Source organism: Idiotropiscis lumnitzeri, chromosome 12 (genome assembly GCF_059441095.1).
Source record: "Idiotropiscis lumnitzeri isolate Australia: NSW breed Sydney's pygmy pipehorse chromosome 12, RoL_Ilum_1.0, whole genome shotgun sequence".
Taxonomy (NCBI): domain Eukaryota; kingdom Metazoa; phylum Chordata; class Actinopteri; order Syngnathiformes; family Syngnathidae; genus Idiotropiscis; species Idiotropiscis lumnitzeri.
Genome location: NC_142402.1, coordinates 1844305 through 1864877, shown reverse-complemented (window position 1 = coordinate 1864877; position 20573 = coordinate 1844305). Strand labels below are relative to the sequence as shown.

Sequence of the window (20573 nt, the reverse complement as noted above, 5' to 3'; positions counted from 1 at the left end):
TTTTATCTTGAGTGATTGGTTGAATTTTTATTGATCATATAAACCGATAACATGAATTAATTAATAATGAAGAGATTAAAAAAGGTAAAAAAAATGATTGTCATATGCACAGTTTACATGTTCAAAAGGGTGTAATAAGAAGTTATCTAGTCCTTTCCCCTGTTCTTTGTGTATTTTGACTTGTTTTAAGTTAATACAGTAAATCATTTATCTAATGTACCCCAACAAGAGAAGAAAAGGAAAAAGTACATACAAGACTTCTAGTATATAAACAATTGCACTTAAACTTGTACGTACATATGCCTACATACATGTAGTACATAAGTACATACTCAAGCACGTTCATATTTTGTTCACACCTTTTCAGGTCAGTTTCGAAGTTGTTCCACAAAATAACACCTCTTACAGAAATACACCTTTGCTTAACTCATTAAATACCAGCCATTTTCACTGGAGCAACCCGCTCAATCCCAGCGTTTTCCTGGGTTTTGACTAATATTGCAAGGCCCACAGAATATTGTATTCTAATGCTATATAGACATGGAGCACACCAAAAGAAAGATGAGACTCTCTTCTTTCAACAGAAAAAAAAGTTTGTTTCTATCTTTTTCCATTCTTGAGCAATCGCCATTTGAAAATAGCTAAATTTCATGAAAACTCCAATCCCTGGGGAAAAAACGGAGAAAATGAGCTTTTTGTAAACTGATGCATTTCGACCATAATTTGAACTTTGACACTATTATTTATGGCTTTTATGACACCTCTAACATCTAAATAATGCATGCCTTCTATAAAATACCAAAAAAAAGCACAAAAAATATGTTTTTGATAACAAAATAAATTTATTTGCACATAACAGAAAACGACTGAACTGTTGAACTATGTACAAAAATGAAATACATCAGTGTCATACATACTTTTTTTTTGTGTGATATAAAATAAAACAGTTGCCTTGATGCAAGGGCACACATTTTTTCGATTTTCCTCGGTTGCCATCCAGTGTGTGACGCCATCCAGAACCACTGCTTCCTGATGCACAACCTGTAAATATAAACAATTGGAAATATATATTTATTGCTGCATTTTATTGCTGGCGTGTGAAGTTTCATATTATAATTTACCTTTCTTTGCACCAACAAGACGAGGAGGAACCTTCTTGCCGCGGGATGCACAATCTGTGAATTGTAGAAAGTTTGTATGATTACTACACCATTCAGTATTGCTTCCTCGTCGGGGAGGAGTCACGCTTGCTTGAAGTGCACATTCGCTCGCATACTTCCTAGTCGGAGTTGAGCTATGCTCGCGTCTAACTACGCATTCACGCAACATATTCTTCCCGCAAGATGCATGATATGTAAAATAAGTGGATAAAAGGGCTAACCACATGTTCAATTGTAACTTGCGAGCGTTTATTTCCCTGTTCGGGAGGAGTTATGCTTGCTTGGAAGCGCACATTCGCTCGCTCACTTCCTATGCTCGCGTCTAACTACACATTTACGCGACATATTCTGCGCGCAAGATGCGTGATATGTACAATAGATGCATGATGGCTAAACACATGTTCAATTGTAACTTGCGAGCGTTTACTTCCTCGTCGGCTCGGTGGCACGAATGGCCGCAGTGGCCAAGTTGCGCAGGACAGATGGAGCGTCTTGTTTTGTGGTCATCCCGATGGAGGTTGACACCGTCCAGAGTCCGGAGTCGTTCAACCATGGGCATTCCACTGGGACTTGGAGGGAGGCTCTTGCCGACAGCCCAGCTGGGAGCGTCGTGGAAAGTTTATTGGCCTCAAGTCGCCAACTGGAGCGTTGTAGCCGATGCCTCACGTTCGCAGTCAGGATCTGGGACCTCGGGTGTGTGGACGGCAGTCGCGCGGCTTTCTCGTAGGCGATGGCCGTGAGTTGGTGCGAGTGCGTCTTATAGCTGCTTACACCAGCTTCGAGCTGAAGGGCTTCAATCGGTGATGAGCGGAGTTGTTCTGTCACTAGGCGCAGCGCTGAGTTCTGCGCTCGTTCCAGGTCGGCTCGGCGAGTGTCGGAGAGGAAGGGTTGCCACGCAGGAGCCGCGTAGTCCATCACACTGCGTTGGAGGGCGGTGAAGACGGAGCGCAGGCTGTCTTTGCGCCAGCCAAATTTCGACCCACTCAGACAGGCCAGTATGCGGTTGCGGGAGAGGACTTTGGATGTCACCGCTTTCACATGGGGGCCAAAGCTGAGCGTTCGGTCCAGGGTTACACCGAGGAACTTCGGGGTGGGGTTGTGGCTGAGGGGTGAGCCGTTGAGGGAGATCGTGGGAGACCAGGAGGCCTTGTGGGAGTTCATTAAGAAGAAGGCCACCTCGCTCTTGGTGGCGTTGAGCGCCATCTTCTTTGTCCGACTCCATTCCCCCACCGCGTTCACCGCCGTCTGGAGAGCGGCTTCCGCCTCCTCCTTAGTGTTCTTCTGCGATAGCAACGACACGTCGTCTGCGTATAGTGCGAGGTCGACGCCTTCCGGGATGACAGACCGGAGGCTGTTGATGTAGAACAGGAAGAGGAGGGGGGCGAGGACGGAGCCCTGGGGTAAACCCTGCCGGAAGAGCAAGGATTTCCCGCGTTCCCCGTTGATCTGCACCCTAGCTCGCCGGTTCGTGAGGAGGCTCCTGACCCAACGGACCATCCGCCCCGGTACTCCGAGTTCCAGAGCGGACAGTAGAAGGTCCTCGCGCCATACCCTGTCGTAGGCCTTGCTGTAGTCCAACAGGGCCATGACTCCCCGTTGCGGGCGGGCTTGTTGGAACCCGTCGCTGATCCTCTGTGTGAGATAGAGTACCTGGTCCTCACAGCTGCGGAGCTTCCTGAAGCCGGCTTGCTCCTTGCAGAGCCACTCCCTGGATTCCGCCAGGAAGTAGAGGCGGTTATGGACCATGCGCTCCATTGTCTTCACAACGCAGGACGTGAGGCTGATCGGGTGATAAGAGGAGAGTTCGCTCCCAGGTTTGCCGGCTTTACGAAGTGGCAGGATGGTCGCATGTCTCCAAATTTGTGGGCATACACCGGATCTGAAGGAAGAGTTGAAAATCTCCAAAAGCTCTGTCCTAGCCTCCGGGCCCAGGGCCTTCAGGAAAGAAGGTGGGATGTCGTCTGGGCCCGCCGCGCCGTTGGGCTTCATCTGAGCGATGGCTGAGTCGAGTTCTCCCATGTGGAAGTTGCCACATCTATCATCGTCTTCTGAGCCAGCCACGTCAAGGCGTGTCTTGAGGGGGAGATGGCAGCGGAGTCGGTCGTCTCTCGTGATGGGTAGACGGCTTACTGTGGCATAGTGACGCGCGAAGACGTTGGCCTTGTCCACGCTTGTGGCGAAGAGTCGGCCGCCGATCTGCAACGCTTCGTTCTGTGCACGGCTGTCAGGGGTCCCACTCAGAGACCGGATCACCCGTCATGTCCTGCTGGTGTCTGGGTTGTGTTCTAGGTCAGCCAACAGGGCTGCCCACTTAGTGTCTTTGGCGTCGCGAACAAGGCTGTTGACTTCTTGGCAGGCAGCAATCCACTCCTCCCTGTTGACGCCGATGTCGCGGCGGAGACGGTTGCGCCGTTTGATCGCCTCTTTCACCTCTGGGGTCATCCAGGGCTTCGTTGTGCGCCCCTGTGTGGATTTCCCCACCACAGTGTTACCTGCATCGATCAGCGCCTTGTTGAAGCGAAGAAGACGGTGGTGTAGCGAGGGGATTTTGTGACCGCGGAAGCCGCTGATGGTGGTCTCCACCTGGTCGGTGAAGGCGGCCCAGTCGACGTCACGGGAGTTCCATCGGGGGCAGTGAATGGGCGGGCAGGTGGGTTTTACTTCAAGCTCCACTTCCATCAGGATGGGTATGTGGTCTGAGCCCAGATCCTCCGTGACAAGCCATGTCGTCCGGTTCGCCAGTTGTGGGTTAGCGAGGGACAGGTCCGGGGAGCTCAGGCCCCCGGTGTTCCGGTTGACCCGGGTAGCGGCGCCGTTGTTGAGGACGCTCAGGTGTGATGACACGAGCCATTCCTCGATCGCCTCTCCCCGTCGGTCGCTCGGTTGTGTCAGGTCCCAGAGGGGCGAGTGCGCGTTCAGGTCACCGGCCACGATGGTGTCACCCGACGCCGAGATCCAGGAGAAGTCCAGGTTGTCGGCGTCGTCGTCGGCGGACTCACGGCGTGGAGGGGCATACAGGTTGTGTAGTGTCAGCCATCGGCGTCGGGAGATGCGAACATTGACTGAAGAAGACTCCAGGAGGCCGTAGCAGGCATGGCCCAGGACTTCAAAGGGTAGGTCCTCTTTGATCAACGTGAGTAGGCCGCCCCCTCGCTGGCCGTTGGGGCGGTCCACTCTGACGGTCGCGTAACCCGGGAAGGCTGGGGTGGCAACTTGAGGTCTCAGCTTTGTTTCCTGCAGCAGACAGATGTCCGCTTTGAGGTCCCGGAGGCGGCCCTCCAGTTCACCAGACTTGGTGCTCAGGCCGTCGGCGTTCCATTGAAGGACACGCAAAGCCGGTCTGAGCGGGGCGTCGCTGGTGATGTGGGTCGTCTTGGGCTTGGTCGCCGGCGGCAGCGGGCCCGGGAGATTGGGCGCTGCACAGCATCGCGGGCAGGACCAGAGCTGAGTGAGCCGGAGTGCTGCGGCTGCGTCACGAGTGGCGCCGGAGCACTTCGACTGGAGGTGGAATTTCGTCTCACAACTGCGGCAGGTCAGCGGATTTGCGACGGTGATTGCTTTGTGGCAGGCACCGCAGCGCACCCTCTCCACTTGGCCTGATGGTGGATTCACTGTTAGTGTTGTTATTGGTCGGCCGGCTATCGTCTCGGTCCGGCTCCGGTGATCGGGGCAAGACCAGGAGGATGTGGGTGCTGGGCCACGGCATCGGTTCCCCCTGTGGCAGAGCGTCTCGCATTCAGGCTGTTGACATTCGAGGGCGAGGATACCCCGCTGAATCGTCTGCTTGCAGCCACAGCAAATCCGCCCTGACGTTGGAGGTGACGGCGGGGCCGGGCCACCGTGAGCCACGCACTGCCAGGAGCTGTCGCGCCGCAGCCTCTCGCGAGTGAGGCCGCTGCATTTCAGCTGGTGGTGGCAGAGGGCGGGGCAATTGGGGGCCCGGCACCGCAGGGGAGATGATTTCCGGATCGGACGGCCGCAGGAGTAGCAGGAGTCCGGGCCCGGGTTCGTCTCAATGTCTCCGGCCAGGATGAGGAGAAGGGAGGCCAAAGCCGGAGGGTCGACCTCCCATCTCAAAAAGGTGGCAGAAGATAGTGGCGGCGCCCTCTCCCTGACCGGTCCTTCGGGCCGAGTCGTGGGGTGATGTGGGTGCCGGCAGGATACATTCGTCGTCGACGGGGGGCCGCCGACTCGTCCGGGAGACCACGTAGAGGTTGTATCCATGCTCCTGGGATGGTGTTGTTGCCGTGGGCTGGGCTGCAGTCGTAGGTGTAGAGGGCGTATAGGAGAGGGCTCAGCACGCATCCTTGAGGGGAACCGGTGCTCAGCATGCGGGTGGAGGACGTGTAGGGGCCGAGCAACACAGTCTGGGGTCTGTTGGTCAGAAAGTCCTTAATCCAGATGCGTGTGAGGGCAGGGAGGCCGAGAATGTCCAGTTTGGCGACGAGGATGTCTGGGATGATCGTGTTGAATGCCGAGCTGTAGTCCACAAAGAGCATCCTTGCATAGCTCTGCTGTTGTTCCAGGTGGCCCAGCACAACATGCAGAACAGTGTCGATGGCGTCCTCAGTGGATCTGTTAGCAAACTGGTAGGGGGTCCAGAGTGGGAGGAAGGCAGTCTCTGATGTGCTGGAGAACCAGCCTCTCGAAGCACTTCATGATGACTGGTGTGAGAGCAACAGGACGGTAGTCATTCAGGTGGACGGCGGGTGACTTTTTGGGGACAGGAATAATGGTGGAAGTTTTCAAGCAGGAGGGGATGACTGCTTGAGCCAGGTAGCGGTTGAAGATCCTGCAGAAAACATGTGACAGTTGGTGGGCACATGCTCTGAGGACCTTGCCTGGTATTCCGTCGGGTCCAGTAGCTTTCCTGGGGTTAACAGCCAGGAGCGCGCGCCTCACATCGTGTTCCTCTACGGTGAGTGGGGGGGAGCATGAGGTGCAGGGGTGTGACGGTTGGGGCGAGTCAAAGCGAGCGAAGAAGCAGTTAAGCTCCTCTGCCAGCGATGCACTCGGGTCTACAGAGGTCGTGCTGCTGCCACGGAAGTTGGTGATGCTCCGTAGACCCTGCCACACCTCCCGTGGTCTGTTGCTGGCAAGGTGGGCCTCCAGCCTCCCCTTGTAAATTGCCTTGGCTAGCTTGATGCCTCTGCTCAGGTCAGCACGAGCCACCCTGTACTGGGCTTTGTCGCCCGACCTGAAGGCAGCGTCACGGGCCTTGAGGAGAGAGCGGACCCTGCTGGACATCCAGGGCTTCGCATTTGGGAAGGTCCGTATGGTCCTGTGTAGGGACACAGTTTCCATGGAGAACTTGATGTAGTCCAGTACACAGTGCGTGTAGACATCAAGGTCCTGATGATCAAAGAGGTCCCAGTTGGTGTCTTGAAAGCAGTCCTGTAATTCATTCATGGCGTCATCACGCCAGGTTTTCACAGTCTTTGTGGTGGGCCTGAATCTGCGTCTGAGAGGGGTGTACGTCGGTGCGAGCTGCAAGGACAGGTGGTCTGACTGGCCGAGGGGGGCGAGTGGGAGGGCCCTGTATGCGTGCTTGATGTTCGAGTACACATGGTCGAGAGTGTTGTCTCCCCTCGTTGGGCACTTGACATGCTGGTGAAACTCTGGGAGTACAGTCTTTAAATTGGCCTTATTAAAGTCTCCCGCTACTATGTGAACGCCATCAGGGTGGGCCCGCTGATGTTTATTGATGACGCACGCGAGCAGCAAGAGCGCCGTGCTAGTGCTAGCGTCGGGAGGGATGTAAACAGCTGTGACGATCACTACCGTTAGCTCCCTCGGGAGAAAATAAGGCCGGCATTTAACGGACATGAACTCGATGTCGGGGGAAGAGTGCTTCTCGACGATCGTGCTATCGCCGCACCAGTTCTCATGCACGTAAACACAGAGCCCCCCGCCCCTTCTCTTACCGGTGGCCCTCGTCCGATCCGCGCGATGTAACGAGCGCCCAGTCAGCTGGATGCTATCGTCGGGGACGTCGGCGTGCAGCCAGGATTCCGTGACGACGATCACACTGCTGTCTCGCACATAGCGGTTTCCCAGGATTAGTAATCCCAGCTCGTCGATTTTGTGGACCACGGATCTGGCGTTGGTGAGGTAGAGACTCGGCAGTGGTTGCCTGTGGGGCCGCCGTCGCAGCCGTAGCAAGACACCGGACCTGCAGCCCCGCTTCTGCTTCCTCTTTCTGCGTCGCCTGCGCCGCCTCCCGGTCCCGATGACAAGCCACGGTGAGCCGGGCGGCCTTGCCAGTTCGTCCGGAATTTCGCGATCATAGCAAAATTCCTCTGTGATGGTTATTTCGCATCGATATCCAATGTCCACGATGTCCTGGCGGGTATTTCGATGCTGTGCCTCAGTTGGTGCCAATAAGAGCAAGCAAACACTAATAAAAAGCAATAAGGAGCACTGGTCGGTACGCAGGCGTATGGCGACGAATGTTTGCATGCAAGAGTCCGGCGCGTTTTTCAAAGTGTGGCGTTATGTAATATGGCAACACGTTTGTAAAAAAATTGACATATTTGTAAATAACGAGAACTGAGAACACTGAGGTAGACTGGCATTTAGGGCAGCAGTCACGTAGAAAAAAAATATAACCTCATGTCGCTTGGTATGTCAGACAACTGCAACCACGTGTACCCAAAATGTATGTGGACATCTCTAGTTACGGCCACATCAACATCTAAAAAATATTAACCCAATATTTTGTTTTATGGACGACACGCTACTCTCAATAGCTCGCTCAGTAATGCGCGTATCTATGGGAATGGAAAAAATGCCCTAAAATCCATAATACTTTGAGCTATTATTCTAATATTTTTTTAATTTGATGTGAGCATCTCTAGAGGTGTCATCATAAATTTTGGTGAATATTAACTGTAGTTTTTGCACATCAGGAACATTAAGCGTTATGCCTGTCATGTTGTGTCACTGTACGGCAAGTGAGGAGTTAATATTACATTAGTGTCGGCAACTAAAGAGCCATTTGAACTGTTTCAGAAAAGATATCACGGGTCCCACATCTCTGATCATCAGTCTGGTGACCGACGGTGGGTTTGTTGGCACCTAAATGCTATCTTGATTGACACTTTTAATAGTTGTAAACAATTAAATCCACTTACAAAATACTTGCAGCCGGTTAAGAAAGCTATCTATGGTGAGTCGACACGCCAAAAGTAAGGACAGAAGCACTTTCAAAGGATGAAGACAGCCGGGAACAGAGGACGATTATTTTTTTTTTCAACAAGAACGAAGGGACGATGATGGACTGGTGCCCAGGTTGCAATCTCGTACACTGAGTTTAAAGACAATAAAGGGAATTACTATTCTGATTTATGTAAGAATATATGTATATATAGGCAGTAATCCAAGTTGTAGAAGAATTCTAAATAAAAAATGTGTTATAAATGTGGGAAATAATATGGGCTACTTTGCTTCCCAAATAACAAATGAAGCCGCATTCTGGTGGATTTTCTCCATCTCACTGCAATTATTCACTAATCGCACTTTAATATAATTGTCCTGAACTTTGCATTCACATTCATTGAAGTGTTTGTGTGTGTAGATTTCTGTTGTTAAAGAGGAGCGTTTTTACCCAAAGTGGAACATTTCTGCCTCCGTGACCTCTGCCAGTGAAGTTGGACCACAGACTGGCATCCTTGCTGGAAAACTGGCACTCAATAAATTGCATAAAGCACTGGCTGCTCAGGGCTTCATGCAGGTATCGTTTTAGTCTTTTTTTTTAAATTTATTTTTTAGATAAATAGGAACGAATAGTTCTTTGACAGTTTAAAGGCAAGGGGCATCAGGCAAAGCGTTTGGTGTTTTGCTTTTTTGTCCAAAGTGTAATTGCCTATTGTGATGCGTCTCCTCTACAGGTCTATGTGGACCAGGTTGATGAAGATATTGTTGCAATTACTCGCCATTGTCCCAGCACCCATCAATCAGTGGTGGCAGTGTGCAGGACAGCTTTCAAGAACCCGAAAACACACCAGTATAGCACTGATGTGCCACCAATGTTCATACCAGGTAAAAGAATCACACACAATAATGCCCTTAATGATAGATACATTTGTCTTTTAGTTTATTTATTACGGCCCTGGATGAGGACCCACTCCACTGAAGTCATCTTCCTCCAGCACTTCATTTAATTGACTCTCACATTATCTCGTCTATTATTATATAGCATCATGATATGTGTCAAATGTTGCCCAGTTGGCATCCATTGCAGCCTGGTCATCCGGGAAGGGGGATTCCCCCATCTGTGGTCCCTTCTCAAGGTTTCTCACTTTTCCCCAAATGGGGTTTGAGTTTTTCCTTGCCCTCCTGGGGGTTAAGATTGGGCATGCCGATTGTGGTTATGTAAAGCCCTTTGAGACTGTCTGTGATTAAGGGCTATACAAATAAAATTGACTTGACTTGAGTTTATTAAAAAAAAACTAAAACCATGCAGTATATTGACCTTAAAGTTATGGCATTCATTTTATTTTTGCAATTATCAAGATAATAATAGTTTGGGATTTTTTCATTGTACGTAGTTTTCATTTCATTTTGACTTTTGTTTGTAAAGGGGACCCTGACATGAGTTTTGCAGTGACGACAACAACCATCCTCTGGATGCTCAACAAAGTAGAACTTCTATAGCAGCAAGTTGGGAATTATCAGCCTGTAGTCACAGGACCCCAACAGCCTAAATCAGTCCAAAACCTTGTACCAGAAAGGAAGCAAAATTATCAGCAGTTACAACCTAACAGGGGTCGTTCTCAAACTCCTAGTCCAAATCGAGGGGCGGACGGCCCATGTTTCAAGTGTGGGGAAACAGGACACTTCAGAAAACACTGCGTCAGACCACCCAGTCCAATTGCTGCACGTAACCATACAGACTTGTTGCTGCAACCAGTTGGAGGTTTGGAGAGCTCAGCTGGGAACTCGGAACTTCAGTTACAAGGCCGGCAGATTGGCTGCACTAAGAAGAGAGGTGAAAGCTTACAAATTGCTATAACTATAAATGGCAAGCCAACGAAAGCTGTGGCGGACACTGGAGCTCAAACTACTGTGATATCAGAGGAACTGTACCAAAGTATCTTGAAAGACAACACAACACCTACAGACCTACACCAAACCTACCTAGGAGTCGGTGATGGCATGAAAGCTAAACATGGACTCACAGTGACCTTTCAAATTGGATGCAAGTCTATCCCCTGGGAAGTACATGTAGCTTCCATCAGAGACCCTGTTCTTCTTGGATTAGATCTGATGAAAGCCCATGATGTGGTTATCTACACCCGTGGCAAGGTTTTCATTGGAGATGAACTTGTGCCCTCAAAAATTGTGCAAGATAATGGACCAGATTACTGCGTGACGAGAGTGACCCTTGGAAAAGTAACAACTATACCAGCTTCATCGGAATGCATTGTATGGGGTGAAGTGGAGGAGCCAAGACCTGGCGTTCCAGCTGTGTTGGAGCCTTTGCACATTAAAGACAATGTAACATCTGGAAGTGTTCTTGTTGTTATGGAAAAGAGAGTGGCAGTCAGGGTGTGCAATTTCTCAACTAAGCGAACCTCTCTACCGAAAGGAACCTGTCTCGGAATGCTTGTAGAAGCTTACCCTGAACTCCCGTGTGCGGCAAAGCAAAGTGCAGCGTCAAGCCATGCGTATAATGATGATACACCACCACTGGTGATGGGAAGAGTAACAACAATCCCTGACATTCCCGAACACCTTCGAGGCCTGGTTGCCGCTACAAGTGAAGCTCTCAGTGAAGAACAGCAACAGCGGTTCACTCAATTACTCCTCACGTACCAATCCATCTTTGCCAAAAGTGACTCTGACCTTGGTTACATGTCTGCTGTCACACACAAGATTGACACTGGTTCTGCTAAGCCGGTACGTCAGCCAGTGAGAAGAACACCTCTTGGATTTCAAGGTGAAGAGGAAGCACACCTTCAGGCCATGTTGGAAGCAGGTGTAATCACACCATCTTCATCTGAATGGGCCTCTCCAGTGGTCCTAGTGCGCAAAAAAGATGGAGGAATAAGGTGGTGTGTCGACTACCGTAGATTGAACAGTCTGACGATCAAGGATGCATATCCACTACCGAAGATCGAAGAATGTCTTGATGTTGTTGGTGGAGCTACCATGTTCTCGACCCTTGACCTTCAGTCTGGCTACTGGCAGATTGCAGTGGATAGCAAAGACCGCGAAAAGACTGCATTCATCACAAAATGGGGTCTTTATGAACACATCAGAATGCCATTTGGACTATGCAACGCACCAAGTACGTTCCAGAGGGCAATGGAGCTCATCCTCAGAGGCCTTCAGTGGGAGACTCTTCTCATTTATCTGGATGATGTCATCGTTATTGGCAATGGAGTGGACCACAGTTTAGATCCGCTTGAGCAGGTCTTTCAGAGGTTCCAAGTTGGAGCACCTTTGGACCGTTTGCACCTTGACATACTCGGACCATTCCCTGTGTCGAACTCTGGTAACAAGTACATTCTCCTCATAATTGATCATTTCACCAGATGGGTCGAAGCATTCCCTGTCCCTGACCAAGGTGCTGAGACAACTGCAAGGAAGCTGGTCTATGACTTTATCGCCAGATTTGGAGCCCCCCTTGAGCTACACACAGACCAAGGTCGCAATTTTGAGAGTGTGCTCTTTCGCAATGTATGTGAGATCTTGCAGATTACCAAGACCAGGACTACCCCTTACCACCCCTCTTCCAATGGACAGGTAGAACGATTTAATAGGACTTTGCTGCAAATGCTTCGTTGTTATGTGAACCAAAGCCAGAAGGACTGGGACGAGCAACTGCCACTACTTACCGCAGCCTACCGCAGCTCGCGACACACAGTGACAGGATTTACACCCAACAGGCTTTTGCTTGGCAGAGAGGTTCACCAACCACAAGATATCCTGTCTGGTACCGCAAGACTCAAAGCCAATCCACTGGATGTATCAGATTTCCTCTACAACCTGGAAGAAGCTTTGAAAGAAGCCCACAGCATGGCGAGAGAGCACCTTCGCTCTGCACAGGAGCGACAGAAAAAAGTGTACGATCTCAGTGCTCGAGAACATTCGTACAGTCTTGGAGACCTAGTGTTCGTGAAGGACAATATGAAAAAGAAGGGTCTAAGTCCAAAGCTCCAAGCCCTATGGAAGGGTCCCCTGATTGTTTCTGCACGGCGAGGTCCGGTTCTGTATGAGATCCAAGGTCCCAAGCGTAGCACCATAATGCATCATGACAGACTCAAGCCATATGACAGTGAAGTTATACCTGTCTGGATTTCACGGCAAAGAAGTAAAATGCTACAGCGGTGTCAAGACCCTGACATCCAAGCCAACGCAGAGGACATTCCCTTGGTGCCAGTTCTGCCACTGCCAGACGATCCAGGCGGTACAACCGCGGGTTCAAGTGAGGAGTCCGATGATCCATCTGCGGTATCTCAGGCCAGCGCTCCAGAGTGTCAACAAGGACGAAGACGAGGTGATAAAAACCCATTGACAAAGACTGTTAATACATCCAGTGGTCATCTGGTTAATAGACCAGAAAGATACAGATCTTGATTCCAAGTTGCACTAATCCAAAGTTGTGTTGACAGCTCACTGTTTGCACTTAAGACTAATGTGTGTTCTGGTTATTATAATTACTTATTTTTTTACGTTTTGCCTACATTACCTATACTGAAGGGACTCAGTATTCCTAAAGGGGGGGTAGTGTAGTGCAGTTAACTTGTTAAAGGGCCTAGGTCTATGCAGTGCTATTGTGCTTTGGTTTTTCCCAGCCTATGTTTGGTCAGTGAATGCAACGCGATGTTATGACTACCGTTTATGATCGCGAGACTGTTAGATGAAAGATTGATCTTGTTGTATGGTACTCGCGGCTCACTGCATGGACACTGCTCAAACGCTGTCTGTGCCGAGCTAGAGACCGACACAACACAGTGTATCATCTCCAACGATAACAGCTGTGATTGTGACTTCATTGTTACTGGAGGCAAGTAAAGTTGACGAGAGAAGATTCCTTGTCGTGTGACTCTGTCTACCTACGCATCGCCATCGCACCGAAAGGTACAAACACGACAATATGTATATATATATGTGTATATATATGTATATATATATGTGTGTATATATGTGTATATATATGTATATATATATATGCCAAAGAACCCGTGTCCACTCGTGCATAACAGTTCACCCCGTCTACAGTCAACAGAGTGTACCAGCAGTCCTCCACCCAAGTCTGACCCTGTACCACCAGTTGTTCTAATTGTCCATCAACCCCACCCACTGGGCATGATGTCCCCCCCGTCTTTGAGTAGTGGTGCTGTTGTGTCGCTCGTATCATGTCGGGGCACCATCCTAGGAATCCGCATTATCCCGATCATGCGGTCCCCGTCCGTCTCTTTTCCTTGGTTTGGCGTCATCTGAGGGCACTCCGGGACCAAGTGCCCTGGCTGACCACAGCCCCAGCAGATCCTCTGCTGAGGCCTGAACCACCGTCCTCCTCGAAGCGAGGCTGCCCGAACCAGCTGCGTCAGCTCCTCTGCCCAGGCGGGTGTAGTCGCGTCCAACACTGCTCCGTTTGCAGCCCTCACTCTCGGCGAATCATCCACAATGGTCACCAGGGGCGAAACACACAGCATCTCCTTCTCTGATGCTCCACAGCTTCCAAAAGGGACTTGGGGTGAGCCAGCAGTGTCCGTGCATGCAGTTCGCCTGGTTGAAGTGCCTGCAGAAAATGGTCGCGGGGCAATTCACCTTCAATGGATGGAGGCATATGGGCATAGGTGCGGTGAACCAACCAGCGTCGTTGGCAAGGTCCGTGACAGACTCCCCAAGACGCCTTTGTCGGCTGCACAATTCAGAGTGGAGCAGACTGGCTGTAGTGCAAATTCCAAAACGTCTTTTAAGCGCGCCCACGAGAGCATCATAGTCACTCCTATCATCAGGACTCAGAAGTAGCAGGCTTGACAGGGCATCACCAGTCAGACACATTGCCAGTTGGAGGGCTTTCACTTGAGTAGACCACCCACCAGCCCGGGCCAGGAGCTCAAACTGGGCATGGAAGGCTTCCCAATTAGCCTTGCTGTTGTACCTGGGAGTCTTCAGGAGGGGTACCCCTGGCCCCCCACACTGCCGCACAGTATCAGCTCTCTCTCTCTCTCTCTCTCTCTTTCTCTCTGTCCCTCTGTCTCTCTCTCTGTCTCTCTGTCTCTGTCTCTCTCTCTCTCGCGCACACACACCTCCCATCCAGTGAGTTGCGCGATACATTCACAGAAATCTGACACAACACAACTCAGAGAAACACAAATGTCAACACGAGAACAGGCAACCCAATTCGTGACAATATATTTGCAAATGTACAGTCTTTAGGACGCAGACATCGTGTTTAAACTGAATGTTAAGCATATGTTAAACGTCCTGGCTGTCACGTTGTATAACTTGCTCGCCTAACGTGAGTTTGCTAAACTCTGCAAGGGTTTTCTGAGCATGTTTACTTGGCTTTTCTTTAGCATGCTTGTGGAGTTGCCAAGCTTTCCTCGTAATCCATGGTGGAAGAGAATTGCTCTCCATGGTGACAGTTTCGGCACATCTAACAATGTTATTCCAATTGACTTCTGTCTTGTCAACCCCAAATCATATACAGACGAGGGACGAGGACTTGCGCCTTTCTAATAATATACCCCCTGAGATGGGACACTCCTCCATACTTGAAACATGTTTGCTCAATTGCTGTCACAGAGTCACTTGACTGGATCCTGCCCCACAGATTTGCAGAATGAAGCTTTATAATTTTCTCCTCCTTTGCCGTTAATGCACACTGATTTGCCAAGTGAGGATTTCATCACTTCCTCCTACTTTGCGGCCATCAACTGACTTGTCTTTCTTTCTCAGGGCAGAATATATATCCTCAATGATGTAAATTTTGTTTAAAATGTGTTTTTGTGTTACCCAACTTTTCTCTGCAGGGAAAATTGAGGAGGTGGTGTTGGAGGCAAGGACAGTGGAAAGAGATGCTGGGAGTTTCAAAAAGGATGACAACTACATCAATGGCATGCCTGAATACACTGTAGAGATTAAAGAGCATATTCCAGTAAATGAAATTCTTACATGTCCATGTTGCATATTGATGCCAATTATCACTAGTACTAATGTTTTAACAAATATTTGCATTCATTTACAGTTACAGGAGAGCTCAGTGGTGAGCCAAGCTGGTGTGACATCAAAAAGTCGATCAGAGTTTGTACAGGAAATCAGCTTTAAGAAACTAACACCGGGAAGTGTCATTGCCTTCAGGTAACTGTCTACTACAAAATTGCATATTTCCAGTAAATAAGTAATCCCAGATTGAAAATTCTACACATATTTAGCTCATACTGCTGTGTTTATAGGTATGCATGTAAAATTACAGCAGTATTAAAATTCACCCCCTTCAAAGACTTGATTCAAGGGCTTATTTATGATAAGATTCACGACAAATTGGCATGCCCCTTTTGGAGTTCGACCTGTTATTTTTTTGGTCTCAACTGTCAGCATTGTAATTTTGCTTGGTTTGTCGGTTCTGTTGTCTAAATCGCCACCCAGATTCAAATGCACATTGCTACTCTTTTCCACTTGAAACTGTGAAAGTATAATAGCGTTGTGCATAATATTTGGGATATTGACATTAAACGTGAGCTCATATAATCACCTCCACAAAAGCAAAAATACAGTGTGGATCTCTTCTCCATTGACACAGCGGACAAGAGCAAGAATGTGCATACAAATCCGAATCGTCATTTTTCTGGCATTATTTATAATATGGAGGTGTCAGAAAAACGCGTTATTAATGGGATTAATCCAATCCCCTTTGAACGCCATAAAAATTTTTAACGAGCGATTAAAACTCATCTTGGCATAAAACAATGTAGTCTTATGACGTAGCGCTGACTCTTGCGAGATTTTTGGTTGAATTTTTTTGGCCGGTGTTCTGCCCAAATGTCCTACCGTACGAATCATCCTACCGTAGGCTGTTTTGACAGCCTGATCTGTCAAAATGTCCTACCCATGCGAAACTTCCTAACAGAGGCTAATTTGTCAGCAAAGTACTCCTGTGTGCTTTCAGATCGTCTTATTTACATGCATATAGGTATAATTAAAAAAATATATTTTAGTAAAATACATGCAGACGCAAGCAGGTAGGACGGCCTGACTGTTTATAGGCATAGATGTTTACAAACAACTTTTACTAGCGATATCAAACGAGTGTGGCATTTTGAGGCAATGGAAAATTCAAATAAGACTCAATTAAAATAAAAATATTAAGTACTCCCAACTTTTAATCGAACAAACGACAGGTAGGACCAAAAGCTCCAAACTTCCCATGAAATCACTGTCGACATTGTGTAGGACGTCTCGATGGGTAGGGAGGAATTTCAGAACATTGGTTTATAGAACTAAAGCACGTCCAGTTTAAAATGCCATTTGATGGCCAAGCACACCGCTGATGCCAATTCTCCAGCAACTTGTCTAACCCAGGCATCCGTGGATAATTTGCGACAATAACCGATGGATGGATCAACTAAAAAGAGACACTCCGAAGCCATAGCTAAGTGGGTGGCCACTGCGTGTTAGCATCGCGGAGGACAGAGGTCTGGCTGAAATACTTCGCATTGCATCCAACGACTGCACTTAGGAATTGTCCTCGAGATACACCATTGCAACCCGCATTCAAGACTTGCAGGAAGCGGAGAAGGCGGAAGCAGTCGCGCTCACCGGTGATTACTGGACTTCTCTCAGTATAACCACTACTACCTCGGTGTGACAGTCCATTATACATATTATTTTGACCCATTTCATTTGCACTTTGTTGGCATTTTATATTTCTTATATTACTATTATATTAGAAAGGCTGTTGAGATGCTGTTTTGGTGTGACTTTTTGTGTGAGTCAAATCCTATTCTTTGTATTTTTTTAAAAAAAAGTATTAAAAACAAAAAAATCAATTTTGATATATTAAACGTTTTGCAAGTATTGAATTATATACATAAGATATAAAAAATGGGAGGGATTTTTTATGTTCATTTTTTTAAGTCAGATTTTATAACATATCACAAACAGAAAAACAACAACAAAAAAACAAAAACAAAACAAACAAAAAAAAGAAAAGAAAAAAAACACTGCCAGTGCACAAACATATTCACATAAACATAATATATTCAGTCCACAAAGTAGAAAAAAACAAGAAGAGTTCATTATCCAAAAAGAAATGAGCAAAGTTCACAAATCAGTCTCCAGAGGTTACAGGTTACAGTCTGCTTCTGCTTGATATAATCAATAAAAGGTCCCCAGATGTTTCCAAATATATCATGAGTGTTTGACAGGCCATACCGAATTTCTTCAAGATATAGGCAAGACATCATATCATTCAGCCATTTATAAAAACTAGGCGGTGTAGTAGACTTCCATTCTCTCAAAATGACCCACTTAGCAATAATCATACCAAACATGATGGCTTGCTGGGCTGAACGGGAACATGACTGAGTATTAGCCGAGCAGCCAGATATCACAGTTACAACATCAGGTGCCATAACCTTCTTATATATAAAACAGTGTACAAATTAAATATCTCAGACCAAAAATTCCCAAGCAAGGGGCAGAAAAAAAACAAATGCACTAATGTACCGTCACTCCCCCTACATTTATCACACATTGGTGGAATTGAAGGAAAAAGTCTATTCAGCCTCGTCTTGGAGTAATGCAAACGATGTACAACTTTGAATTGTATAAACTGGAGCCTTGCATTTATTGAACAAGATTTTATTCCTGCTAAAGCCCTTTCCCACATATCAGTTGAGATCCCTACACCTGCATCTCTTGTCCAAGCCTCGTTAATTTGTCTTGATGAAACCGGTTTAAAAAAAAGATTGACAAACTGGGATACCAAATGTTTGGAGGTTGGAGGTTTCCTTAAAAGCTCAAAAAAATTGCGTTGCCCTGACAATTTGTCAAAATGAGCTAAAGAACAACTCACAAAATGTCTTATCTGCAAGTACCGAAAGAAATGACCAGGTGGGAGACTAATTGCGCAAACGATGCAAACCCATCATCAATGTAAAGATCCTTAATTAAAACAATACCTCTATTAGACCACTGCATAAAAACAGGATCTAATAAGGCAGGTTTAAACTGCATACATTTTTGCATATAAGTGCATATATAGAAAGATCTGGCAAGTGCAAGATCCCCTTGATTTGCTTCAAAATTCTTACTGAGTTGTATAAAATAAAATCATGTTTAAACCGTTTCAAAGGGATGTCTCATTTGCCAAACAGTAACGACGGTAGAGAGGCACCAGTACAAAATTCACAGTTATAAAATTTTATTGCAGGCCAGCATGGCATTTGGCCCTCATCGTCATCCTTCTGGCAAACCAAGGCCCTCGCATTGCAAGCCCAATAATAATGCCGCAATACGGGCAGACCAAGGCCACCCGCTGAAGAGGGTTTTTGAAGATGAATTTTGAAATGCGAGGAACTTTATTAGCTCAAATGAGCAATAAGAGCAATAAGAATGGAGTCAACTAATTTGAAATAAGATGCCGGAAGAAAAATGGGTATATTCTGGAATAGATATATACATTTAGGGAGTATAATCATTTTAACAATATTAACTCGCCCAATTAAAGAGATTGGAAGTAACTTCCACTTATCAATCATAATTCTAAGTTCATCCAAAAGTTCTGTAAAATTCAATTTGAAAAGTAGCTTGGGATTCCTGGGGATTGTGATTCCTAAATATTCAAAGTGCTCAGTCGTAATTTTAAAAGGTGACTCATCCAGAAATCTTTGGTCCAAAGCGTCCGATAAAGGCATGAGGACACATTTCTCCCAATTTACGGTAAAGCCAGAGAATTGACCAAATTCCTTAACCACCACAAGAAGAGGTGAAATAGAATGTCTAATATCTGAAAGTGTTAGAATGACATCATCAGCATACAAACAGATAGTATACTCAGCTGAGTTGTATCTAAATCCAATAATCTCGGGTGTAAACCTGATGACAATAGCGAGTGGTTCAAGAGCCAAAGCAAAAAACATTGGTGATAGGCAACAACCCTGCCTGGTGCCACAATGTGATAAAATCCTAGGAGACTTATTAATGTTGGTAAATACGCAAGATCTGGGTCGTGCATATAGCATTCTTGCAAAAGTCATAAATTTATCGCCGAAGCCAAATGTTTTTAGAACAGTAAACATATATTCCCACTCAGTTTGGTCAAAAGCCTGCTGCGCATCCAAGGAGATCTCAGCAAAATATGGTAATTTATTAGAGTACAGTACATTCAAAAGTCTACGAGTATTTGAAGATATTAACCTTTCCGTAATAAACCCGGTTTGGTCATTATGGACCAGATTACCGATATGTTTATTCAACCGGCTTGCCAAGACTTTGGCAACAATCTTCTGATCACTATTTAGTAAACTAAGAGGTCGATTAGAAGCTAATTTTGTTGGGTCCCTCCCTTTTTTTAACAAAAGACATATATTTGCATCATATAGCGTCTCAGGAAAAGATCCGTCTTTCACAGAGGAGTTAATCATCCGAAGTAAAAGTGGAGCAAGTTTTTCAATGTGAGCCTTATAGAATTCAATGCCAAAACCATCAGGTCCACTAACTAGCCTTGCCATTTGGAAATGACTGGATAGTGATTTTAATCTCTTCTAATGTAAAATCAGCATCAAGTTGTTGTTTAGCAATTTCACTCAGAGTGGGCATATCTAATTTATTCAGGAAACCCAATATATCCTCTCTTGACACCAATGACTTAGAGGTATATACAGGTCCCTAAAATAATTGTAGAACACATCATTTATCTGTGATGGGTCAGTTACGACTTCCCCATTAACCGAAATTTTATAAATTGCCCGCTCTTCCTGAACACCTTTTAGTTGCCTAGCAAGTACACTGTCTGCTTTATCTCCAAGCTCAAATTATTTTTGCTTAATCTTACAAATATAATTGCGAACCTGACTGGGAGGGATTTTTTTTAATGAATAAAGGGATTTTTTTTTACAATTAATAAAATGTGCGATTAACTACGAGTTAACTATGAAAATGCGATTAATTGTGATTAAATATTTTAATCGCTTGACAGCACTAATATATATCCACGAAATGCACAAAAACTCAAATATTAATATACAGTGAACCCCCGGTTATCGCGGTTAATGGGGACCGAGACCACCCGCGAAAACTGAAAATCCGCGAAGTAGCGTTGCACCTTCAAAAAAAAAAAAAAAAAAAAAGTGTGTATATATATATATATATATATATATATATATATATATATATATATATATATATATATACTTCGCACCTATATATAAATATATATAGGTGCGAAGTAGC

The 20573-nt window shown here is 46.7% G+C and overlaps 1 protein-coding gene across 3 annotated transcripts in view; it reads left to right on the top strand.

Annotated features, from left to right (window-relative positions):
• agla (amylo-alpha-1,6-glucosidase and 4-alpha-glucanotransferase a) overlaps positions 1-20573 on the top strand; it is a 124342-nt gene that overhangs the window by 41272 nt on the left and 62497 nt on the right. For all 3 annotated transcript variants that reach the window (XM_088311278.1, XM_088311277.1, XM_088311279.1), the window contains exons 16-19: positions 8737-8892; positions 9050-9200; positions 15152-15276; positions 15367-15479. In XM_088311278.1, the coding sequence (XP_088167404.1) occupies positions 8737-8892; positions 9050-9200; positions 15152-15276; positions 15367-15479 (545 nt within the window). The remainder of the gene's footprint in view (positions 1-8736; positions 8893-9049; positions 9201-15151; positions 15277-15366; positions 15480-20573) is intronic.